The 27,992-nt window shown below is 39.1% G+C and overlaps 1 protein-coding gene across 4 annotated transcripts in view; it reads right to left on the bottom strand.

Moving 5' to 3' along the window:
• LOC119654172 (innexin shaking-B) overlaps window positions 1–27,992 on the bottom strand; it is a 473,792-nt gene that overhangs the window by 251,881 nt on the left and 193,919 nt on the right. For 3 of the 4 annotated variants that reach the window (XM_038059347.1, XM_038059349.1, XM_038059348.1), the window contains exon 3: window positions 3,354–3,510. In XM_038059347.1, coding sequence (XP_037915275.1) covers window positions 3,354–3,510 — 157 coding nt within the window. The remainder of the gene's footprint in view (window positions 1–3,353; window positions 3,511–27,992) is intronic. The other variant, XM_038059350.1, reaches the window with a different exon arrangement.

The following is a 27,992-nucleotide window of genomic DNA, read 5'->3' as shown; positions in this document are numbered from 1 at the left end:
AGATACTGAGAAAACATCATCTGCATAAAGCAGTGTGTAGCGCGCTGGACGTTGGATATCCCGTGAAACAGTCTCCATAACATGAAACAGTATCCATAAAAAGAAGCAAGAAGAGTTGTGAAAGTGCGCTCCTTTGACGAACACCTACAGAAATAAAATTCGAACTTTATTTTTCGGATTGTAATAGAGAAATTGAACCCAGGGCACAAATTCTTCTGGTCTTAGGTGTTCTTGTAGAGCATACTAGATGAGTTCGTGTGGCACAAGGTCAAACGCATTCTCCAGATCCAGAAATGCGATGTAATGTATACGAGTAACCACGCAGCATGTATTGCGTGAGTGTTTCCGCAGTTATTGGCAAATCTAGCTTGATTCACGATTATTTGAACGATTTCGCCAATACGGTTGTCAAGAATGCATTCAAAAATCTTCATTGCATGGGACAGTAACCGGATGGTTCGTAATTTGGCATTCTACTGGATTAATTTTCCTTGCAACTGTGGTTCTTTCTAGCTAGTCAGATCGTGTTCTACATTCCTGAATAACCCAATCGAAGAATTCAGTGAACCGGAATGTTGGGTCCCAACCCTTCCATTTTTTCTAATCTCAATACTTGATGCTTTTCACTGATTTATAGATATAGATCCGTTAATAGTACTAATCTGATTGAAGCTATCTGAGTTTCAAACAAGGCGTAGCAGCAAATGGTCCCTGGTAGGTAGATGTAAGAATTAACCCTACAAATATGCAAGTTGAAGGATGGGTTACGTGATTATTATCGCCCCACTTATAGTGATGTGTTGTTCTTTAGAGAGGTGAACTTGAACTAAAGTCAGAAACAGATTTAAGATATAAGAAAGTCTAATTACATTTTAGGTGAGTTTCCTAAATTGATTTGCAAATAAATTATAGATGAAGTTAAAAATGTTATATCTAAGCGAAGTTTCGTTAACCATGAGTAGCTTAAGTTCACCATAATTGTCTATTTTTTGTTGTTGATATTTAAGGATGTGAAGTCTGATTTGAGGGCGCCTGAATCATATGCCCGCTCATAATTTAAATTAATTAACGTTCTTAATAGGGAGATTGAAGTGTCAAGTTTTCAAAGAAGACTATTACATCAAATTACAATACTACCAAAGGAAAGGATCTACATAATATGGGTATAGGCAGTACATATTATTCCAACTAGAAAGTAAAGTAGTTGCCGGGGACTTCTTAGTAGAAATTAGATTTGATGCTCGAATGGTGGTTTCTTTACCCTAAATAGAACATCCACATATAATAGTTACTTCGTGGTGGACTTATATCTGAGTTGAGTTGTTATGCATTTACGGCTTAGCTTTAGCTGTGAGGGCATTATTACAGCGATTTTCGCTGGTTCGCTTTCTAATAGCTCGAATTGGAAATGGAAAATAAAATGACCTCCGAGTATAAACCAAAACGGTGTCCTTCCTAGGACATCCTTCTGATCAGCAGCAAGATTTGAATTTGCGAAAGTATGCAATGAGGGCTCTATGTACAATGGAAAGAGAGTAAACATTACAAAGAGAAATACAAAGAATCCACCAAATTACGCCAAGTTGAATACTGGGGAAAGTAAAGGTAAAAAATACGAAACAAACCAAACCAACTAAGTGAAAATATAGTAAGTGATCTTATGCATATACTTATACACTCTAAGTCTGGATATACATTCTAGTGTGAGATGAATGCAAGAGAAGCTGGTGAATGCTGTGAGGTCTGGTGATATAGTTCAATGCTTATGTGAAATGGACATACCGATCATACCAAATAATTTCAAACAAAACTCGGCAAATATATAAAAAGCTCTTACTGTGTAGTCACGTGTGTTTGAATACCGGTCAATAATTACTTGTGTTCTATTCGTACTAACATCGCGTGAGGCGACGCTTACCACGTCGCTTACCTGCTTGGGGATGGTTAAAAGCAGAGCATTCGTTAATCTTCTCGGGAAATTTGTGGAATGTGCTTATAAAAGTATAATGTGAGGATCATGTTGGCAATTTAGTTACTGCTCCTCGACAAACAGCGAATTCTCCCAATGCCTCCGAGGAGAGTGCAAATTTTCGTTGCGTTTGCTGTGAGGGTGAGGGTGGTGGTGGCGGTGGTGAGGTGATAAGTCAAAATGTCATACTAGAACAAAAACGGTGGCTGCATTGTGAGAATGAGTGAAAATGTAGAGTGCCGCGAACCTGACTTGTGTGTGAGTGTGACGTCATTAGCAAAATTATCGAAATTTCAAAATGAGGTCTCTGAGTTATGGGGGCACGCAAAACTATAAAATCGCTATTGAGGAAATTGTTAAAACGAAACTGCTGTCTTTTATATGACTGGGCCCATGTGCTCACTAAAATCTTATAGTTTAAAAACGGCAGCCGAAAGCTGCTTCAAAGTGCCAAAGTTACTCATATTTCGCGAGGAGTCCTTCGAGTAGGAATAAGAGTTCAGAGAGTTCTGCTCTGGGTCAATTGGAAGACTCCGATTCAATTAAAAGTTTGACCACCTCAAATATGAGTAAGTTGGGCACGTTCGCATTACGAATGAGCCTAGAGATACTTTAAGGCTTAAAAGTTTTACAAGAGCCGTCGATTCTAGTCCAAGGCAAATAAAATATCGATCGCTGTCCTCAATGAAACAAAAAACAATTGCCATTCGAAACTATGGCCAAAGAAGTTCGAAAACAGTATTTACTTACAACGTAGCTACAAATGTTAGAAATTGTGCATTTACCATTTTACTTTCTCTATTTTCGATTATTTTCACACGTTATTTTACGCTATTCCATTCGTTTCCCTGTTTGGTTTCAGTTTTTCAACTGTTCAATTTTTCATTTTTTGTGTTTGCTATTATTCAGTTTTCGTTTGTTAAGGATCACATTCACTTGCGTCAAACCGCGTGCAGCTTCTTCGAACCCTCGAAATGCTGGATACTCTGCCTTCCGCTAACAGTTTTCGTTTTCCTTTTGTTTTTATTTTTGACAAGTTGTCTCCAATTCTTATTATTGTCCTATTTAGCACAGCACAAGTGAGGGATTAGTGAAGTTGTTTTCTTAAGTCATATTTGGTGGAAAGGAGTGGTGGAGCGGACGGGAAAACAACAGTTTGCTGAAGTGGAAAGTAAAAAATGAATGAAGTGATGCTTCTTTGTGTGAGCGGTTGCGTAATCTTTGATTTGAAATAGTTAAAGGACTCGTATTTCAACTCGTTGATTATCCGTCACCTGAATCGTATGTCGCAAGGTACTCAATATTTTTACACATGGTCATTACAGAGTAAAGAGAAAAAAATATTGTGATTAGTATCGTAATTAGTATAAAGGTTGACACTCACCGATGATCTACTCACTTGCATAAACGCATAGACGCCACGTAAAAACTCCATGTTAGGCTGTTTGCTTTGTGCTTGAGCTTGGGCCCGTTGAGCCCGATCTATGTATGACTTGACTCCTTCGGCAACTAAATGAGGTTTGATTTTACGAGAGAGTGCTCTGAAATGGTTACAAAATATTAATTACAATTTTGAATTGATGTGGTACATGCATAAATACTATTATTATAAACCTGCTTGTAACGGCTGGTTTGCTAAAACTAGAAGCAACTCATGCTTAAACGAAGGAAATGACGATAAATTGGAGAAACAAATACATTTTGCTGCTTTTGCAAACATCCCCTCATGCAAATTCCAGAAGAATGCAGAGTCCACGAAAGTTTGACCCTTAACACCCCAAAAGGGGTCCTCGAAAGATCCCAAAGGGAGTGATTCTGCCGTAACTACATCAAACAATTGAATTTTAATTTTTATATGTGTCTTAATCAATTCAGAAAAACAAAGGAAACTCTTCATAAGACCCCAGCTTGGTGCGCAACGTTGACGGCAGGAGATTAGTACAAATGATAAGAGTTAAGTAAAATAATTTACTAATTTTCTGAAGGAAAACGTATTTTTCCTAAATCAGAAACCGGAAACTTGGCGCTTCAGGCATAAAAGGATTTGTGGATTTTTTATGAATGCTGGTAGTGGATATACTTCACTTTAATATATGACATTTTATGCATATATGGTATATTATGGTGTAGTAGTTTATGAAAAATTAACAATGTTTATCTGCTATAACTTTGTTAATAATAGTAAAATTTTCGCAACAGTTTTTAGTAGTATACCTGATGTTTTGATCTATATTATGGCGAAACGTGTTTCTAGCTTTGACGTCAACATGATTTTTTTTGCTAAGTAGTCTCTGAGAATAGCAGAACATAAAGCTCGGAGGAATTCAACAAATGCTAAAGAGGAAGGAGTTTATCAAAGCCACTAGTTCGGAAACCATAAATAATAAAGCCCTCATGTTCCACCAGATCCACCTTCATGCACCTAGGGGTAAAAGTAGCTGTGTTGTCCAAATTTACCAAGAATAAACGCAACGTGCACCAAGTCATTAAAAACATGAAGAGAGTTGTTAGGGCCCTTTCTAATCGCTCGCAGGAGAAATAAAATTGTCCCAAAGAAAAGCAGAAGCATCCCCAACAGTGTTGCAAGCAATCCAAGATAACCCCCACAGTTGTCGACTCACGGTCCAAGGAAAAAAGGCGGAAAAAAGAGAAATTAGCTCTTGGGAATTACTAAGCGGCCAAAAGGAAACGAGGCACTCAGGCAGTTGAATACTTTGGAAGGTGGAAAGCATGTGCCCTGAGTGCGAAGGACGGAAAGTAAAGTTGAATCCAAGGTGGGTGAAAACGGTGAATGGGACATGTTCTCCAAAGTCACGAATTCAATTGCAGCGTTCGCGGATATACTGTAGTCCTTCTGCAAAGGTAAGGAAGGAGACGGAATAACCGGAATATTGCCGTAAATGGCATGCATGTCCCATGTTAAAGTGTCCATAACAAGAGGAGTGGTGAAATGAACACCAACTGCGACACGAAGCGGTTTTGATCTTCTGGCACGAGATGTTGTCGTAGAGCGTACCAGATGAATTCATCTGGCACACTGCCAAACGCTTTCTCCAGATCCAAAAATGCAAAGAAAGAGGGCGATGGTTCTCACGATGTTTTTCCATGAATAACCACGGAGTCTGCATTGCTCTTGACGGCTGAAAGATGGCGGCGTTCGATCAAAACGTTGTCAATTTGGTTAAAAGTGGTCCTGTCTAGAGAGGCCCACGTATGTGGACCGCTTTCAGCGCAAATTAGTACTTCCAATAATCATTTCGTGTGACACTGCTAATTGAATAATCCACAGTCCGTTATCATTGGTATCCTTATGTACGCTATGGGAATCAAAGTATCACCTGAATAAGGGCTCGGTCCCTTCTTGGCTGTTTAAAGACCGAATAATGATTTTAATATCATACCGGAGACAGGCTTCGAGGGTTGGTTCTACTACTTCGTAGAAGGTATCCTTCTCCGACTCTGCAGTCTCCTCTGTACGGGCGTGAACATTTATGAGGCTTATATGTCTAAATTTGCATCGTATACGCATTGTACGTAGCCTTTCACTTATGTTTTTAAAGCCAGTAACAGTAGGTTTCATTTTTTGGCAGACTAACGAAGCTACTGCAAACACATGGTTTACTGGATATAACACTATAATATATGGTATAGTGGCTCTTCTCCAGGATACCGATCTCTGTCAAACGCATCTCCTGCAACGCTGATGCATCAACCCTGTATTTTGATATCCGGGTATAGGCTAGGTGCTGGGCAGCATTTGATGGGTACAAAGAGTGCGCATTCCATGAGAAAATGTGCACATTGTTAGTCTGTTTTCGTTGCCAGGTTCATCGTTGTTTTATCAATAAAGCCCGAGGGACCTTTTGTAAGTTCGTAACATGTTGTTTTCCGTGTAGGGTTGTCAGCCCTACTTATCCCCCAACCTGGAGGACCAGTAGGAGCAGTTTGTCCTTTTGTAGCTTTTTGTTAAAAAAGAGCTTACATTGTGGGTACCTCCATGCATCCATATAATATAGTAACCGAGGAATACTGAGCGTGGTTGGAAGGAAAATCGGCTCCAATACTGCAGAACATCTCGGCTATACCCAATAACTGGTATCAGTGTTTATTTGCCACACCGTCAGTTTGGTTTCTGGAAGGCGGTTAACGGGACTAGAATCGCTTATGGTCTAGCAAGGAAAATTTTTAGGGAACTGGTGACTGGTGCCAAAAAGCTTTCAATTCTGAAAGATTGAGTCATTTCATCGAAGAGCTATATACTAAATAGAATCTGTGGCTATTTCCGACAGGAAAAGCTCCTTTATCACCCAAAAGAAGGGTCAAAGATATAAAATATAACAGCAAGTGCTGGGGTATATTCTCGGTCCTCTCTCCAGCGCCTAACGAAGCCATTTTTATCGCTAACATTATGCGACCAATTGAAAAGTCGCCACAGTTCTTAAGTCGATACGAATGTTGTAAGAAATACTTTGGTATAATCGGTTTGATTGGATTACCTGATTATCTTACGGACGAAGATGCAGAACACGTTTCCGTCGTCTGCCTAAAAGTTGAAAAGCTAAAATAAAACCTGGAGATTTACCTATGGTTTCATTAGAAAGAGAAAAGTGTGATAAACTGCATGGTAAGTTCGTATACAGTGCGGAACAACAAGTAGCACTAGTGAATCAGATACGCCACCGCGAAAAGAAGCAGATGAAGGCGTGTAAAGGAAATTCTGGCAAAAAGATGAAGATTATACAACTAATAGCAGCACGAAAGAAACCATGGGAGGTTTAAGAAAGGAGAGTGGCATGAATGCCGTAGATTACAGATACATATCCATGAAGTATTTCCTTATAAGCCTAGGCGGACAGACAGACGGACAACCAACGAAAAGACTTTAATGCGGTTTTGTTTTCCTAAAAACCTTAAAGAAGGGGGAGGGTACTTTCAGTATTCTAAAATAATTTTTTCACAGGCACAGACAGTTGACGGGAAACTGAGCAAAGTTTCGAAATTGCAGCAAGCGGATCCAGTCAACCAATTAAAAAGGAGGACAGTTACTGCAGTATGCTTTGAAGTCAAATATCTCGAGACCCATATCATAACAATAATTCTCTATGTGTGTCTTCTACCGTTATTATTATTTTACACAGAAATATTGCAGAAAAACAAAAAATGAACTTTATTTTATATCGCAACACATAACGTGATTGGGGCTCAAAAGAGTGACCGTTATGAATTCAGAAAATAGCTCAAAAACAAATAGGCAAAATTTACTGTGCATTACCCAATAAAAAACTTTAAGCAATATGGCTCCGTTTCTAGGATTCTGGGTGGTGGTTGAACCGTGAAAATCTAGTCAAAGCAAACAAAGCAATAGATTTTGCGAAACATTAGAAACACCTCCAAGCCAACTACAGTATCTAGTGCCAAAAATTTTGACAGAGAGGTGTAGTAGAAGGTTGCCCTAAAACCGTTCGCAAGAAGAAAACATTGGTTGGCCGAAGAAATATTGAAAAAGCGAGTTGAATATGCTTAAGAGTTTGTTAATATAACGGAAGAGCTTTGGAAAATCGTTTTTTTTTATGACGAGTCTAAGTTCAACACTTTCGGTTCCGATGTTCTGCAGTTGGTGTGAAAGAGGGGTGGTCACTGCCTTAGAATATCGTAATATTGAACCAACGGTTAAACACGGCTGTGCCAGCATCATGATGTGGGGGGCTCTGGCATTTAAAAAACCAGGATTATTGCATGTAATCCAAGAAAACGTCACTAAATAGGTTAACTTGACATACCAAACCAGTGCATACCAGCTATGGCTGCTATATTGGGCTTGCCATGTGATATAATGTAACATCAAAAGGACTCTTGCTCAGCGCCTCTGAACTCAATTTTTGGTTGTATCGCTACTGTTCTGTTCAAAATTAAATTAACGAAATAATAATAACGGTAGAATATGCGGATACAAATGCTTTGTTTTTTATCCAATTGGTTATTTAAAAAGATAAGCTGACTGCAGTAACTGTCCAACTTTTTAATTGGTTGACTGTCACTTATATAGAAAAGTCACGGGTGGTGACTACGTTATACAGTCAATGTCGCTTTGCAGCTATCTAACGTTATATGGCGACGCATAGTCTTCGGATCTCTCGCTGAAGCCATCTGTGTCATAATTGGTAATAAAATTAGAGGTCTACGCTTTGTACTGGACTACGAGCCCAGAGTAAATTGTTCCTACTCACGCATTTGGCTATGGTTCATTAGCTGACGAAAACTCATCATCACCAACGGTCTAGGCCTGCCTTAATAAGGAACTCGAGACATCCCGGGTTGCACCCAGGTCCATCAATTCGATGCCCCTAGAAGTTGTTTGGCATCATCGCTCCATCTCAGGCAGCGTCTGCCTCATATTTTTTTCTACTATAGATATTTCGTTTATAGACTTTTCGGACTGGATCGTCCTCATCCATGCAGATTAGGTGACCCGCCCACTGCAATCTATTGAGCCGTATTTTATTTTTATGGTATCGCTCATAGATTTCGTCATTATGTAGGCTCGCGCTCGAACGCGGCCAAGAGTTCGCAATTTTTTCCACTAAGAACCCAGCTCTCTGAGGAATACATAAAATCATAGTCTCGTTCAGTAAGAGCTTTGACCCTATAGTGAGACGTTTCGAGTGAAACAGTTTTTGTAAATTGAAATAGGTTCTGTTGGCTGCCAACAACCATGTGCACATTTCATCGTCATAGCTGTTATTGGTTGTGATTTTCGACCCAAGATAGGAGAAATTTTCAACGATCTCAAAGTTGTAGTTTCATATCTTTATTGCTTTCATTTGACCAGTGTGATTTAATGTTGTTCGTTATTTAGTTTTTGGCGCTTACGTTGCAACCATGTACTTTGTATTGCCTTCATTAATGTGCAGCCCGAGATCTCGCGCGCCTGGTCGAAGGCAGTTTGTACGTTTCGGTTCGTTCGTCCCATGATATCGATATTGTCAGCATAAGCCAATAGTAGGGGGAACTTAACAGGCTCTTACTCTCGCTTTTACCTCAGCATTAAAGAGGGCGCGTGATAAGGCATCTCTTGTCTTAGACCGTTGTTGATGTTGAATGGTCCCGAGAGTGATCCTACTGCTTTTATCTGGACTCGCACAGTGGTCAGGGTAAGCCAGTCTTACCAATTTATCCTGACGCGTTTTAGTTGTCTTAATTTTCTCGTTTCCATCAAATTGTGAAGAATATTTTTGAAATTTGCTCATATAATGGGAGGCGCATAAAAACAAGTATGGTCGTTTCTCCAATTAATCTTGCATATTTGACATTTTCGAGGATGTTTCTGTTTCTAGAACTTATTCAAGTCATTAAAAATAATTCATTTTAATTAACCCAAAATTCTAATGCTAATTTCATTCTTACAACTAGCGCTAAACTTAACATTGTAATGAGCAGGCTACAATCTACAATCTTTATGTTTAATGCTAAATTGAAAGACTACACTCAAATTGAAAGCCATTAAGGTATCAGGTAGTATGCATAGTACATGATGACTGAGTATATATAGGTATAAGCAGAGTGCACTCATTTTTACTCTATGCATGTATGTTAACTTGCACTTTAACCGGATTCCACTTACACCATTTGTGTTTACCTTTAACTATCAGAAAATGTTTTGACAGTTTCTGTCATCCACACTTTCCATGCCCCTAACTTAGTTCTGACTAATTTATCTTTCTATGCAATAATACCGCGTTGCCGCAGCCTCATATGTGTGCAAACCTATCCATCTTTCCGTGGTACGGAAAATCATGTTCCGCAAATATCACTTCACTTTCCTCGCTATTTAATTGAATCAATGTCAGTCTTTTGCTGCAAAGTCGTCTAATGCAGTTTTCGATTTTTCCCTTACATCAACTTTGCCACCGTCAGTTTGCCGGTGTATAGCGCGGTGAAAATTGAGCAGCTTCGTACACTCTCTCCATCAGTCTGTTCGTCTGTCGGCAACCATAACTTTTCCATTTCATTTCATAATGCAGTAACATACAAATTTTGCAAGAAGTCCAAATTTATTATTGTTATCGATCGAAAATAACAGAGGCAACCCGACCTGATATGTCTGCTTGCCAGGAAATCTACTGTGCGGCTGTTGAACGCCATCAGGGTTGTTAATTTATTCATTTTGTGGTTGTGCAATTTCATCTTTGGGGTAAAGGAGGTAAAACCTCCTGCGAGGGTAGAAGGCATTCATATAGACATTTTTTGAGTAGCACTTATCAGATGAGTTCTGCTTCGTAATCTATTGTGCAATGCTAAAAACTCTATCAATTCCTTATTATAATATAAGAGAAGCTCCTACGTATTATGTATATGGAAGCCATCAAGTAGGACATATATGACATGTTTCCATGAAATTCAATTTCCCAAACAATAGCGTCTACTTCAGAGAAATACTGCGAAATCATAAATATTGAAATCAAGGTCATGTTTATCAAAGATAGATTTAAGACTGTTGTTGACTAATATGACCATAGTTTTTGGATGAGATTTTATGCAGGTGAAATCTCGACCTACTTCACTACTTCGTAGAAGTCCGTACTGACTTGTGACCGAGACCATGGGTGGCCAAAGTCGACCTAGAGGGGACAGCAATTAGAAAAAACTCAAAAAATTGACGAAAATGTGGGGTAAAAGGTCCACCCGATAATATTGAAGGGTTGCTGAAGTGTTACACCGACACGCGTTTCGACGCGTTTGATAGCCAGGTTTTGGAATGTGGGGAAGGGGCGGTGGGAGTTCTTTGGACAGTTCGGTCCCTCACATATCATTTCACGAAACTTCACGTGCTCTTCAACAGACGCGTGGGTCCGCATCGCAACCTGAAAACCAAACAAAACATTGAAATTTCTCGCGTACCTAAACATGGGGGTAAAGCTTGAAATAAAATCAAAAAATAATGGCTCGACCGCACCCGTGGAGCCTTAAAACTCCAAGCCTAAGCGCCGCGATTGAGAGCGAAAATCCCCGACGGATATTTATAACCCGCAGCTTTTGGAGTTACCACCTTGCCTTGGCACCCCCAGGCTCGGGATGCTCCTTTCTATTAACGTGAGCTTCACGGGTTAGAAAGGAGGAGGAGAGGAGAGAGTCCCCAAATTAAAGATTTCATTTTAGATTCTTAGTTCTATGTATAATTCGGAACTCATGCAAAATGGCAAAGTATAAGAAAAATGAAGGAAATAAAATAATAATTAAAAAAAAAATTATTAAAGAATAAAGTAAAAAAAAGAAATAAATTTGACGTACTATAACTTTATTAATAATATTGGGATTTCAATTAAAATTTCCAGAATGTTGATTCAAATTAAAACCTATATTATTCGGCGGAAAAAGACTTTATACCCCTCTTTCAGGTATATGGGTACCCTAATTAGGTTCAACGTATAGCAATGTAATTTACCCCATACGTGGGGGTTACAGTTCCAATCCGTCTACAAAATTTTGTGTCAATAGCTTCTCAGAAATGGCAAACAGTGAACCGACATTAATTTTAATAAAGTAATAATAAAATAATAATTTAAAGAGATGGTCATCAAATACAAATGAAAATATGGAATAATAGCTGCTTCCCATTAGAGCTCCTAAGTTTTGTTTCATATCAAGAGAAACAAAATCGAAATGATTGCTTGAATAAATATTCGAATATCATAAAAAAACCCAAAAAGATGACAACTTTGAAAAAGAAGTAGATATTTGAGTCCCAAGTTCATGTTTCAACCTGATATAATTAAAGATTAGCTCATGTAACACGAAATCAAATTAACAAGGTAATTCGATTTTCTCTCTACTTATCATATTAGAAGATTCGTTGGACTGGTCGGTATGCGCGATGTTATTACCGGAAGGAAGGAAGGAAAAGTAAGCCAAAGAATGGTATGCCAGTTTCTTTGTTCAAAATGCCATGCTCGTGAGAGGTTGACATGAACTTGCCTACAAACATCGTTATGCTTAATTTGCCTGATCCGCCCTAGTTACACAGAGTATGGATCCATATCATCCGTCGGGTGAGAGTCTGATAACGCTCAACCTATCTCCCAACCGATGACCAAACAAATACTGGTCATATACGACTGCGAAAGACAGAAGGTTATTTTAATTCACACTTTTTTTATTGGATCTACTTGCGTGCGCAGCAGTCAGTAATTTCGAAAATGTGTTCCTTTTAGCAGTCAAACTCCGTTTTTCATTTTTAGTCAATTCACTTTTAGCGTACTATAGTGAGGCACCATTTTATTTCATTTGAATGTCAAATTAACCTCTAAACTCACAAAAATTCTCTCCTCTCCTTTACGCTCGCTTGGGACATCAGTTACGCATAATAATACTGGTCACCGCAACAGATGCGCTTGACTCCTTTTCTTCTTTTTAAGGGTTTGTGTGTCAATACCACATCGAAATGAGTTCTTATGAATGAGGTCCCAAAGAATTATTTTGTTTTAATTTTTTAGTTACTTGTATATGAATATCAATTATTCCAAACAGACATGTGTGTATGTAGGTATATAGTATATGCGTGCTAATGAAGTTTGCGGCTAGTACCTAATTCAGAATCGAGTCGATGTCTGTCTGTCCGTCTATCTGTCTGTCTGTGCGTCTGACTGTCTGTCTGTCACAGCCAATTTATTCGGAAACGACTGGACCGATTATCACGAAAATTGGTAAAAGTGTGTGATCTGTTGTTCCCTTTATATGCAGAAAGTGGCGCCATTTTGTGTTAAGTTTAAAGGGGGCTCCCCATACATGTGAATGGAGGGTGCAATTTTTTTTTCATAAAATGTGGCCATGTGGGGTATCAAATTAAAGGGCTCAATTAGTACTTTTCGAAACGTATTTGAGATTGGGTGAAACATAGGGGAGTGAGGGTTCAAAATATGACCCCCAAAAAGTATAACAGGTCTCATTCTTAGAACCTACCCAACCGAAAAATCTGAAAAAAAATCACAGTGGTGCATTTCTACGAAATCTAGGCCCCAAAATACATCCGGTTCCGATATCTGCACAAATAAAGTTAATAGTATATTTCCACATTTTAGAAATTTACCCGGCAACCCCCCTTATGTTCATCCCACATTTATAAAATTTGGTATGGGTGTAACAAAGAACATAATGCACAGTTTGGGTTTGAAGAAAATCCAACTATTATTAATAAAGTTATAGGATGTGAAACTTTGCCATTTTTTGTGAATTTCGTGCACTCTGCAACCTGTATGACGTCATCATCACATATCAATTCGTCAATACCACAACGAAATGAGTTCTTATGAATGAGGTCCCAAAGAATTATTTTGTTTTAGTTTTTTATTCACTTGTATATGAATATCAATTACTCCAAACAGACATGTGTGTATGTAGGTATATAGTATATGCGTACTGATGAAAGTTTCGGGTAGTACCTAATTCAGATAGATATAAGAAGTAAATCGAAAATATGGGTACCATCAATTTAGATACGTGCATATATGTGTACAGTATTCGGAAATAGGCACTTTGTTTGTTTAGAGTGAGCGTAATATCTATGGCTGTAATATGTACGTATGTGTCGTAGTTTGGAAAAATATGAAGGAATATGTTGGATTTGTAGCTATATACGGATAGAAAAACGTGCGTTACATAATACATAAGATGAACACAAAACCTTTATACCTGAAGCACGAGCTTCCGGTATTCCGACTTGTTTTTTATTTGAACTTTGAAGAACTTTCCAGCTTTATTGGTAGTCTCTGGTTGAAGAAACCTTATACCGTAATCAGCATGTTCTTAAGACAAAGATTTAAGCCCAATAGCAAGAAAGGGTTAAAATCATTAAGGAAACGTTGTGATGATGGATGAACTTCATTGAAAGTACTTTCTGGCAAAATTGCCTTCAGGAATGTCATAAAAAAACTATTCTTTAGTGTCCACTATAACTAGTAGTATCTATTATAAATACATTTCATTGTTTGACAGAACATTGAGTAAATATGTATAATAATAATCGTTGGCGCAACAATCCATATTGGATCAGGGCCTTGAAGTGTGTTAGAGTACTTGATTCGAGACCGTAACGGTACACTACTGCACTGCAGGAGGCAATATGGTCAGCATTGCGCTCGCATATATATGTAGACCTTATTAAGACTGAGTTATTTTTCGTTCTTAACTGGTAATCATGAATTTCCCTACAATCGCTCGAATTCTTCTTCGATGGTTTTGCCTGCAATTAGCAACTTACACTTTATTGGAACCTTGAGTAAAACAGTTGCCTAAAATAACTTGATTGTATCGTATTAAAGTAGAATTTTGATTGTTCAATGACAGGACTATATGGAGATTAAGGATTTCGGTCCCATGTATAGTATTTAATTTCTTATAGGCTACCGATAGCAAATTGTTACGGAGATTTGTGATGTCAAGGGAAATTGTTCCATAGTATCCGAAATTAAATAAGCCTGAATTTACCTTCGGATGCCAGATTAGCATATGACAGGCTGCGTTGAAACTTCGCTTTATTACACCTTTTACCATGGTTCACATCCCAAAAGAATAGCCTTGAATAGCCAATATTCATTTACAAAATAAATTCTCCATATTCTGACACGATGCATTGAGATAAGACAACATCGTAAGAAATCCGACGTATGGCGGCTAAATTTAGTAAAAGTGGTTTTTTGGCATTACCCAATCCTAAGGCGGAGGCCGACAGAAAGTGATGGTGGAACGCCTCCCACGCCGGAAAACTGGATAAACCATACAACTGTACACAAACAAGTCGACGGGTGGATAGCTTCGGAGAATGAAGCCCTCCCCTCTCAAACCCAGTATAACCACACGTTGTATGTAAACGGATTCACAGACCACATGTTCTCACCAAATTGACAAATGGTTAAGCCTTTGCGAACACTGTTCCCGTCGGAAGACAATTATTTTTTATTTTGCATATACCCGTATTTCGGGTATCACCTAATCGAAATCATGAGGAAACGTTCCACAAAGTAGGCGAATGTTTCACCAACTTCCATCACTTATACTTCTTTTATCGTGGTGGGATTGATTATTTCTACTATTCCTGCTTCACGATTCTTTTTTCATAAATTAATTTTTTTCTTGGTACCTTGCCGGCCGTTCTGTTGCCTACCCTGATATTAGAATTCCTTTTGTCTTCAGTTATTGTATCAACTCCAATTATATTATTAACTTTATTATGTCTAAAATGCATATTCAAGAAACCTTAACTAATAACGAGGATGTATAAAGTAGAATTGTCCTGTCTTATTCATTTGATGCAAACTTTCATATAACTAAACTTTAAATTTCCTCAGCAGATCATCCCGATAATTTATGCGCTCAGGTGCAATCAACCCCATAAGCACCGCTGGCGGAGCGAAGTTTGCAGTAGGAATGTGCTCCATCGATTCCTCTCGCCACAAGCAATGGGCTTACATGAAATTGTAATCAATGGTGAATGAACAAAAACACAGTAAACGAGGAAGGAATATGCGATATTTGACTGCGTGCAGGCAGTTGTGGTAAGTTGTGGGATGTGCTTTGAAGTGGATTCTAAAATTAAAAAGGCTTGCCAAAATTTGGAATTGTATTATTTGCTTCTAATATAATAAACGATACAATTTACATTACTTCTTTCCATCCTTAAAAAAGTATGGAATCGGCGACGGGAGAGAGAATAATGCTTTGGTGATGATGGCTTGAAAAACTCTTTGCAACAATTTTTGCTACTACCTCGGGTATCTTCAGTGAAAAAAAGAACGGCTCAGTTTAAACAACATAACATCCCTAAAATAAGCATTAACTCTAGTGGAATGAAAGGGTTTACAAGGCTGGGGTCTTAACGGACATATCAGCGAAAGATAGCATGCGTCCTATAGTCAAGAGTCAGATTCGGGCTACAAGAGCCTCCTACAGTAAAGCTTGTGCGGTACTTACAAGAAATTATCTACCTCAAAGATTGACAAATTTATTGCTCCATATAGGAAATCTTATCAAGAATTTGACTTCAGAATATTCAGTGCATTCAATCATGGTCAAAGTCAAAACCACTAAAGCGTCCTTCGGTCAAGGTCAAATGAAACCCCAGCAAAAAATTGTATAACAATAGGGGGGAGGGGGTGCTAGCAATCAGCAGCATCTAACCTCAAGTTTGAATTTAGTTACTTAAAAAAAATTGAAAGCGAAACTGGTTAAAAGTTATAAAAGCAGAATCGCTCTGAGCTATGATAATTAAAGGAAAAAGGGGTACGACGAGGAAACTACACACATGAGATTCGTCTCCCAGCGCGTTGCTTAAGTTTGTCTTCTTTCTTTTTCAGCCTTTGCCCCATTCAAAAGCGGGGTCGGCTTGTCGTGATCGGACTCGCCATTTGACCCTCTCAAATGCCTGATTTGGATGCAATCTCGAGGCTTTTAAATCCCCATCCAGCGTATCAAGTCACCGTTGTTTCGGCCGACCTTTTGATCGGTTACCATCGACTTTGATGTTTAGACTAATCTTGGCAAGAGAGCGCGAATTACGTGACCATACCATTGCCTTTCTCGCAATTTTTCCACGATCGGTGCAACTCCATAGCATCACGGATATCCTCATTTCAGATGTGATGAAAACGTGCCACCCCGCTAGTGAAACGGAACATCTTCGTTTTCATTACCGCAAGATGCCGTTCATTGTCTTTTATAGTCGGCCAACACTCAGAACCATAGAGAGCAGGACGTTGATCACAAAGAACACTAGTTGTGGAACGCCATTTCATCCAGCTTAGGCTAATGCGTGAAGCAATTTCATTACGTAGTTCTGCATTGGCTGATAGCGTTGACCCTTGATATTTAAAGGTAGCTGCATGCTCTATTCTCTGGCCTACATTGCTGCGTGATTGCATTGTGATTCTAGGATGAACTTAAGGGAGGCTATCTTGCCAGTTACTAAAAATTAGAGTAATGTACTATTATTAACTTTATTAGAACAGGTATCGCTGTGGGGGTATTTTTGAGCCTAGGCATCATATAGTGGCAGCCCCTTGACTTTTTTCAGATTTTTCGGTTAAGTAGTTTCAGAGAATGGGTCCGTTAAAGACCGGCTTCGAAAAGTACTAGCCGAGACCTTTAATTTGATACCCCACAGAGTATATTTTATGAAAAAAAATGTACACCCCCTTTTTGCGTGTAAGAGGACCCCCCTTAAATTCGACGTATGGATGTCATTCACTATACGCGTGAACGTTCACAGTTCCCATCTTTCTACCAAATTTGGTGTTAATCGCTATAACCATCTCCGAGAAAAAAAGCGTGTGACGGACAGACAGACTGCCAGTAAGCCGATTTTAATAAGGTTTCCTTAAAAAAAGGAGCGGTGAGGGGGCGCTTCCTTGATCAACACTAATGGAGACCCGTAATGGATTTGATACACCTGCCACACTTCGAACTTTACTTTTCGGAACGTGGTAGAGTAATTGAACCCAGCGCACGAGTTCTTCTGGCACTAAGTGTTGTCGTAGAGCATACCAGATGAGTTCGTGCGTCACACGGTCAAACCTTTTCTCTAGACCCAGAAATTCAATGTAAAGAGGACGGTGCTTCTCACGATGTTTCTCCGGAAAAAAAAGCATTACACATGTTCAACGTTCTTCGATTACTTGCAGGTGAAAAATTTAACGCCTTTATTGAATGACCAGAATGAACGCTACCCAAACAAATATCAATGGAAAGGTAGTTTATGTAACTCGGCTTTAGGCATATCGTTGAGAGCTGAATCAACTCCCTTGATACGTTGAAGTTTTATCAAAAATGCGAAGAAAAAATTACACGGCAAAGGATTGCTCACTGCATACTATATAGAGAAGGGCCTTTATCATAACAATATAATGGACAATATCAGCTGTCTAGCCCAGAAAATAGCTCGAAGCACTATCAAGCTGCCCAGAATGCAATACCATAGGTCCCCCAAGAACAATGTAAAACCTCTTCCGTTGTATTTGTGAAATAGACACAACCACCAAGCTACAGTGTGGGTTTATGGAAGCTAGGCAAATCAAGAAGTAATGAAGCCTGTCGAATGAGATGGTTGAAGCCAAGTCATTTAGTGTTGCGAATCCAGACGAAATATGGTAACACAGGGGGAGATATTATGTTCAGATCATCACAATACACTCTCAAACTTTGGCCTTTGAATGAAGAAGGCGAGAAGCAAATGAAAGAGGAAGGATTTCAATTGAGACCTTTGTATTTGAAAATTATTCTCGCTGTTGCAGAAGTAACTACATACGCTTATGCATGGAAAAGTAGGTTCTATCAAAGATCAAACATTCGCAAGCAATTCATTGGCTGCTCTCTAGATTGGCATTTCAGCAAATGCACTAATCATTGCGCTATTCACATTACAGTTGGCAAGAGGCCCAAAATGGTAAGGCGTAGCCTGAAACACCAATAACGACAAACTGGTCATCAAAATCACTATATAAAGACATTTTCTCATAGACACTGTTGGATCTAATCGGAACTGCTGCAGAAAATATTTTGTAGATTAGGATTAGACCCATTCACTGAGTGATGTTTCCGTACAACAATGTTTATCTCCTCATAGATGTAAAGGAACTGTTGGGAAAATGTCTGAAATGTTGCTTGCAGGCCAGGAGGCAAGACAATCTTCTGGAGTACAAATCTGTATGAAAGAAGAAACGATGGGAAGTTAAGGGTTTCCAGTTATTCTACAAAGAAGGAAATTTCAACCTATGTTGAAACGTATGCAGCTTAGAACTATCAAAAAACACATATATATCCTACAGTCATAGGCTAGAGGGTACGGATATTTAATTCGCGCCGACTATGATTCACTGGCCAAGATGGAAGTCGATGGGAAATAAAGATAGACAGGTAAGGTTACAAAAGTTATATCACCTTAAGGGTACCTTTTTTGCAAATTTGTTTTTTTTACTAATTTGATAAAATCGAAACTCGCAATAATTTTTTTTTGAGATTTCTTTTTGTTTCGTGAAACCAAGTCATGAAATTTCATACAAGTCGCAACTAACAAGAAAACAGGGACAGTACATTTTTCAAATTAATTGTATTTGCTGAACCAATTTTAATAGCTTTTCTATTAAAATGATTGCAGTACTTGTCATTATGGCCGAAACTAGAATTTCCGAGATTCGTTGACATCAAGTTTTTTTTCCGATGTTTAACTCGAAGAAAATTAGAGCAATTTCGAAATTTAATTTTTTAAAGCTGTCAAAATCTATTTTTTTGATTCTGCATTCACACTTTCTTCTTCGGGTTCACGGTTTGGCCGAAAATGATGAAGAATTTAGAGTAAGTCCCAAAGAAGGGAAAGTTCAACATCAAATACAATCCTGGGTATAATAACAACAACCATCAGATACATTTTTTATTGTGAGATCATTCTTTATCTTCAAACTAAAAAACCGCAATTCGATATGTGATTCCATTTCTGAAAAATCACAACACACAACGCAACACTCTACAATTACATTAAACTGTAATATCATCATCGAGTTCATCGAGTGTTATCCAAACATTACAACCTCACCACACATTATAAAATCACCTAACATTTCGGCACATAACATAACATTACTGCCTTACCAAACATTATCGTATTACCTAACATTACTGCATTGTAAGTGATGTTGTAATACGATATCACATTTCAAAACATCACCTAACATTACCGTAGGACAAGTCGCGGCGGCAGTTATTAATGTCGATGCCGAGTATAGGGCTGACCTTGGGATTGCTTTAGGCTAGCTTCCGGCTGGTTTTGGACTGGCTTTGGATTTCGGGCACATATAAATGCAGATGCAGATTCTTGGCTTTAAGTACATAATTGATCTGCAATGTTATGGATTAGTATTAATACCGGCTGCTAGTTGATGTGATTTCCATTTGGTGTGTGATAAACAAACTTCAATTGTGGCAAGCAAAAATAACTTCTAAGCGAAGTAATGCTTGCTTACCAAAGTCACGATTCCCTGTTGAATCCCTGTGAAAATATTCCACTATCTAATATATTATATATACCCTACATCCATATGACGTATTTTATTTTTCTTTTCTTCCATGAAAGATTCTTCATTGATAGCTATTTGCCAATGTTGTATACTTTAAGCTGCCGAGTGTTAATATTTGATGTTGATGATATAACATCATATGTATGGTTAGGGTAATGAAAGGTGATGTTGACTGAGCCTTTCTACCATTTGCGTGGCTTTCTCACTGGGCCTCGTTCTTCCAATGTGCCTTTGAATACCCTGTTAGATATTCGCTTGTCGTTCTCCGTGACCGGCCCACTGCAATTTTCGTAGCCTTACCATCACCGATACTGCTGGGTCATCATTGAGCTGGTACAACTCATAATTGTATCTAATTCCTAAGTTTTAACTTTCAAGTCAGCTTCATCTTTTAGCGGTTTTCGACGTAGAACTTTACGTTCAAATGTATCGAATGTAACGCTGCGTTAGAGTCCACACTTTACAGCCATGTAGCAGCACTGGTCGTATTATAGTCTTGTAAATTTTGAGCTTATTTTTCCTGTGCACCCTTTTGAAATAACAATTGGTTGCTTTCCTCTAAACTCAAAAGTTCAATTTCAGTTGAACAAATTTAATAATAAGTCTTTATTGCCATCGAACATTCACCCGGAAAAATGTATGTTGAATCTTTTTGCTGGTATCTAAACCTACCCCGGCAACGTGTTATTGAATGTACATAGACACAAAGGTGGACCTGGGCTACGTGGAATGTGTATGCAATTACTCACGCAAAATTTCTGTTAATTTTTGCTTCCGTTGAACCGATATTGAATTTGAAGTTCAAGGCCAGGGTCGACGGAATCAAAAATGAACGGGACCGCGACCGGCTGGTTGGGTTCACCGCTGATCGGCTAACACGGAGGAGATCGTTTGCGTGTTTGGAGGTAAGAGGAGCTCTATTATTGTGGCTGGAGGAGAAAATTACTCTCTTTGAGATTTATAGTATTGTTGCTAGCTTAGTGTAAGGTTTTTTATTGAGAATTGTCGGGGCTCAAGGAATATTTTAGTGAATTGGAAAACGTGACCTTCACGGCCAATTTTGCCATATTTTTATGCTTTTTGATTAGCTGTTTCCTCTTGGTAGACTCCGATCTGGATGGTCTTTTGAGCATCGCAAATGACATTAGCCACTACGTAGTATTTGTTCACTCTCACCATTATATATATCACAAAGCCTCATCATGTTTCAGGTTGAAACACGTCGTCGGCAATAAGAAAACAAAACAACAACGTGCGACACTTCCGGACGCCGTTTTGGACTTTCATTCAATTTCAATTCAATTTCCCCGCAAATTCCACGTCGATAGATTTCGTGAATTTTTCACCATCACATGTCCTCCTGATAGTATCATTTTCTCCGGAATGACCCTCCTAAATAGAGCGATGTAGGTTTACTCGGTTGTATCGAAAACTTTCTTTAAATCAATGAAAAAGAGGAAGAACGCCGATCTAAACTCACCACACTGCTCTACAAAGGCCCGAAAATGTTAATAATTAAAGCGGAAAACTCACTTCTGGTCAAGCTTCCGAGATATTCTTTAATACGATCAATGATGATTTTAGCCAGTTCCTTTGCGATAGCAGGTACCATTCCAACTGTCGCGCTCAAGACTGGTGCGTTAGAATTATAAAGATCACACACTCTTTCTGTTGATTAGATAAGCTGCACAGAGAAGTTTCACAAAGAGAGGGTGAAGGCACGCGGTTTTATTCCGCTTGACCTTGGTGTGGCGGAAATAGTTCGACTTATGTTTTAAAGAAGAGTTGGTATCTGAACTATTGACAATTATCGGGAAGTGTTACTTTCACCTTGCCTAGAAGATGAGAAACCGAAGTTTATATTATTTGCTGTAGCTTACGAAAATGGCGGAATTGCTTTTGTCACGGCGTAATTTACGTTGTAATTCTCGCACTCTGCCACCGTAATGGAACTCCAGCGCGTCAGAGATCTTAACCTCTTCCTCCCCACCAGTCCGCATTGATGTTTCGCAGTTGGCTAGGTCTAGAAGTTCTTTTAAGACGTCGGCGTCAACTTCATTTGTACCAGAGATAAAGACACATTGATGGCTGCCTGGACTCATTAATGCTCCCCAGCGAGCTCTTTTGAATTTGCGTCATTTGTGCAGGAAGAAAATATTTCCTTCACTGGAAAATAGCCGGCTTGCGGAGCCTGCGTATCACATTTGGTGGATCTGTTTGCCAGTAGAGGCAGTAGTGCCACGCAAGCGAAGTAACCATCAGATTATCGTCCCTTTCGAGGTCGTTATGCACATCCAGAAGACAACTTCTAAATTTACCACTGATCTGGATTTTGTCGATCTGGTAAGATTTCATTGCCGCTGAATTGAAATCGAAGTGATCATACGACAAGCTTTGGGCTCGAACAATATGCCGCCGGCGACGATACGATAAATATTACGAAAACCTAAAGGTCCTCCACCAAGACCATACCAGTCTAATTATTATCTCAGTATCATCACAAAATAAGAAAATTTAATTTATAGAAAGACTGTCCTACTTATACTCAGGCATCATTATTTCTCGAACTAACTGCAAATTTTATTATTAATTCCAGAAAAAGATTCTTAAAAAATCTTTAACACATACATAGCTCCTAAATTAGCATTCCTCCGTACTTTTCTGGCAGAATGTGTCTGGAAAGAGTAAACTTCCTTCCATTTAAATCCATGCCTTCACAGAAAACACTGGCAACCCTCGCTTGGATTGGAAATTACTCACAGTAGCAGGCAGATAGGCATTCAGTCCCTGATGAGTTGCGATTAATTTTTGAAAAGCAGGAGAAAATGAAGATACTATTTAATCATTTCACATCCCATAAATGTTTGAAAACATTGCGTTTATTTACGTTGCGAGTTTAATGAAAGCATACATTCTCACTTCCATATTGACAAACTGTCGGGGACGTTTATTATTGAAGAGACTTAATGTAAAGATTTCGTCGGGTGCTAATTTGCGAATAATAGTCAATATATCTATGTAAATGGGGAGTATTTGGAGAAAGTTTGAAACTCAATAATGGAAAAAGCTGGTGATGACTGATTTCTGATCATTTGTTCAATGTCTTCTACCCTGCGGGTTCTGATCATTTAACATGCCAGAAATATAGGGTTAGAAGTGAGTAATGAAAGCGAATGATCTACAAAATATATTGTGCCAAGATAATATTGCTGAATACACAAATATTCAATATTAAGGTGCTTTCGGTTCTGAATTGGCTCGAATCGAATACGGAATAAACCTTGGGTCGTCCTATTTAGGCTTTTCGCCCACGACACGAAAGAATTGACCGGCTTTTGGGTCCTCATAACACCTCCCACTTGATCCCTCGTTTGAACGTTGGAGCATTTGTTATCATTTGTGCCCCAGATACGTCATTTGATAGATTTGAACTAAAAGGTATAATCATTGTCGTAGTCTCAGTTCAAGTTTAATTCTCTATCGGCTTTCATTTCCTTAAATCTCTTATGTGCTTCACTAGCTTTATGTCCTCCTTGGAAAAGATGTGAGTCGCGGGGCGAAGAGGTAGATTTGAACTCTTTAAACTCTTTGCTCCCCGCCTACTTCTCCCGCTGATAATATAAAATTGGATGATCGTACTTCTTATTCTCTTAATTCAGCTTGTAAATTTCTTTGGGGTCACCTTTTTCGGATTTAACTCCTGTACTTTCATTTTCTTTCTTTCTTCCGATTATTCTCCCATTCCTCTTCTAAATGCATCGGTTGATAAATTTCTTTTTGGTAATGTTGACGTTAGCGGCTGCGGTCGCAATGGTATTCCTAACATCTTCCTAGAAAACAAGAAACATAATACCTCTCTTCTGCTTACTATCATTTGTCCGCAGGTATTTTCCCAGAGATGACCTCGAATTATCCCCTTACGCAAAAAAGGTGATATTACCCTTGCCGGGACCTACCGTTTTATATCTATCCTTTTGCTTTTCTACTATTTTTGCAAAATATATAAACGAGTGCTTTTCGTCTCGTTTCGGTCACCACATTATAAACAGATGCAGCATCGGTTTCAACCCACTTGTTGGAATTCACCAACCTCGTTGCAAAGTCTCTAAATACAAACTTTCGATTCTATTAACCACTCTTTGCTACTCAACAAACTCCTATTGTATGGGTTTCCAGCAACTATTCCGACAACGTTGAGATCTTACTAAAATGGTAGAGTAAATCGTGTCATCCTCAATGGTTGCATCTCGTCTCCTTTTTTTCCTTCCTCGGGATACCTCAAGCATCCATCCTTGGCCTACTTCTGTTTTCGTTTTTCCACAATGGTCTTCCTCTCTTATTTACCTATCTTAGCCTTTTTGAAACTATTTTCTGTCGTCAAACCACCCAATGATCAGTGCACATAACACATTATCTCGGAGGTGCGTTGAGAAACTATAATATCACATAATATGAAGAAATGCTACTTATTATGACATTACCCATTTCATTGGTGCTTGTATCTTATAAGGATCTCGATGTGACATTTGGCAGCAAACTCCGATTCAATTTTCATTCTATCGATTTATTTGGCCAATCTACCAGAATCTCCGGCTTTACTCATCGTTCTTCCTATCAATTCGTGGATATTCATTCCTCAGTTATCCTTTCTAATATTCTTCAATATACTGCTATAGTTCCCTTACCAAAATTGTGGTTGCCGTGCAACTGAATCTATTCAAAGGGGATTTACTCGTTCCCTAGCCTCTTAAAAGAAGCTTCCCTAATTCATTTATTCTGATCGTCTAGTTTTCCTTAATCTGATATCACTACAGTAGATCTTCGATTGGCGAATATGTCCCTTTGAAACTTTGTTATGGCTCAACGTTCTGTAGCTCCCGAAATTCAATGCCGTGACACATCACACAATATTTACAACCTTAATATTTTTGAAGTTCCATTCGCGGAGCTCTTATGTTGCTTGAACTCCATCTTGCCCCGAATATTACATGATTATACCGGTTTGTAATTTGATCCGCTAGCTGCATCCACAGCCACTAACGAAAGTAGAGTTACTGACGCGTTGCAATTTGCTCCCTTTTTTATGTACATATATCTAGACCATACCCACCCTAGATCCTGCTTGCTCGATGTGGATAAAAGCAGTTCTCCTCGGTTTCGTTAGAAATAGAGCAGCGGTTTGATGAACTTAAAGGTGATAGCGCCTCTCGCATTTATATCATGGATCACTTTCTCCAAAGCCAAATCAAAAAGGATGCTTGAAAGAATTTCCGCTTGTCGCGGATCCTTTGATGGTGAAAGTTCACGAGAGTGATCCTGCTGCCTTTATCTGGCTTAGGTCATTGATGAGGGTCAGGCTAATTAGTTTTGTTAGTTGTGCCAGTATACCGAATTGTTTCGTGGTCGCTTGCAGTTTTTCCCCAGCTGGACTATTTTAGGCGGCCTTCAAGTTGGCGAAACTGACGGCCATCCTTTAGCAATATTTCCGTCGGCTTCTGAAGAGCGAAAATCTGATCTGTTGCTAATTCGCCTCCAGTGAAATCTCTTTAATATGGGCCGATGGCGTTCTGGACGATCAATGATTCTTAAGCTAATGAATTGCACCGACCCTTTATTCCATGCTCGGTGATGGCTGCTTTTATCCGTCGCATTCAGTTAACGCTAGCTCCAACTCACCGATATTCTGGTTGCTGAACAATTCACCAAAATACTCAATTCATCGCACCAAAATGTCCTTGAATGGGAAATCAGATTTCCCTCTTTGCTTCGACAGAATGAGATGTATATGGTTTCATCCTGCAGACTTGTTGATAAAGCCGTGGCACGCGGTGCAGTTGCTCCCTGTACTTCCCGATTTCACAGATCCGTCTGTGACATTTTGTCAATGCTTTACCTGGAAATCCTGAAGTTCAAGGACATCATGCTATGCTGCCGCTACTAGCTGTTCAGTTTTAGAGGCAATATAAAATAAATGACGCATTTGACATTACATTCGCAGTTAACGTATCGACTCAATGCATAGAGGAGATCGAGTTTTTTGATGATAAGGAAACCTGGGAGATTAGGCCAGAGGACATATTGCCAATAAATCAAACTGCGTATCCAGTAAGTATAACCAGAAGATATTATGCCTTTCGAACGTAGCGCTTCTATCAACTTTTGGCGAAAGAAGGCCGTTTCGAAGGAAGTTTCGAAGAAGGGCTTTTGTGAAGCAACATATGCAATGGGTGAATTCTCTCATCACAATCATCCTGTATGTTTCGAAGTGGATCAAAGGATAGCGTGGTGAGTTAGCTCCAACTTGAGACAACTTCTAAGTGTTCATTGATGATTTTGAGCACGTTCTTTTGTTCATGGTAATTAGCCATATTTTCCAATATGTAAAATGGTTTCGGAGAGTGCGGAATAACAGTTTTTGAATTTCCTAGATTTCCACTTAGAATAGAACTGCAGACTAGGTAGAAACATATAAAGGACAAATCTGAGTTTCTTTCCCCCCTTCCCGATGCAGTACGGTTTGAAAGTTCCGCGGTATAGCCAAAGGCAAGGAAGTGGTGTTTGTGAGCAAAAGCCCCAGATAGCTCCATAGTAGGAGCAAAGGCATGCTGTAAACTTTTCTTGCATTCGAAGAGTGAAAAGAGGTAGGCAGAAATATGCTTTTATCTTTCATAAAAATGTAAAAAATAGAGATCTTGTCATATCAATTTTCCGCGCGGATGAAAAGGCGTAAATAAACTCAAAATATTCCCTACTTGTTGACTTGTCGGGATAGAAATTTTGTGGACTGTCGACCTCAAAATTTGAAAAGTTACCTTGCTGCGGAAACGTCAGCAATGTCTATAATAAGGATTTACCTCATAGCTACAACTTTCGGCTATTGAAAACGGCTTATCATTGACTTCCGGAAATTCCGCACACTCCTCAACAACGGTATCGAGGGCTCTAGAATTGTCGTTTTCATAAACTCTAGCGAGAACTCCTACAGCATAAGCTGAACATTCCGTGCCTCGAAGTGTGATGGTGGAGCTCTGGAAATTAGTTTTTGAAAGAACACAGTATTCCCGCACCAAGGAAGATTTCCAATATGGCAAGGACGATGCTTTCTATAAGCATTTACATGCAGTTCCCAAGCGGCATGTGAAAAGTTATATTGTGGTCGCGGTGGGTGATGTTGAATGTTAAAGTAAACCGTAGAAATAGCTCGCTCGGACGTATGTTGACTTCGTCGTCGTCGACAGATTGATCTGTGGCATACCTGCACAAAGTTAATTGGGTTTTATCTCACTGGTTACGAACGTCCAATCACGTCGTACCTATCGCAACCTTTAATAGATTTAGGAGAACCCTTATCTGTGCTTGCGTGTTACTACTGTATGTCCTCACAGGAGGATAGAAATTCACACACAATACGCTATCCCCGCGAACCAGGTGTGTCATCCAGTATTAGGGAAAATTTCTTGCTGCACAGACGGAATAAAACTAAAAACAACCCGCATGAAAATATAAATGAGCACTGGGCCGCCATCAAAAGTTCCTTTGTCTCTAGTGCGGATGAATTTGTCAGTCAAGTTCTCAAAAGGTCTTAAAATATCTGGCTGACTGCGAAAATGTCGTTGAACGTAAGAAGATGAGCTCTGTTGATAGCTGCCAGCGGGGTTGAAAAGACGGGCTGGATCTCCGTTACCATGAAAATCTACGACAGGTCCCGTGTAGTGTGCGCCGTGACAAAAGGAGTTCAACCATTGCATTGGTGAGGGAAGGAGGAGGTTTCGAAATGATAATTGTAACGATTTTGGTACCATATTCTGTATCACGAAAGGGTTGGTAGGTGATCGTAAGCCTGCTGTTTGCTCTGTGAGGAGCACAAACGATAGAATTTTCATCCTTTCACGTGTGGGCGTAGAGGCGCAATAACTTATGGATGCGGATGGCCTCTATAAGCAGAAGCAAAGTTATCTTTGCTATCA

The sequence above is a fragment of the Hermetia illucens genome, chromosome 4, assembly GCF_905115235.1.
Source record: "Hermetia illucens chromosome 4, iHerIll2.2.curated.20191125, whole genome shotgun sequence".
NCBI classification, from domain to species: Eukaryota; Metazoa; Arthropoda; class Insecta; order Diptera; family Stratiomyidae; genus Hermetia; species Hermetia illucens.
This window is presented reverse-complemented; position numbering and strand designations above follow the sequence as displayed.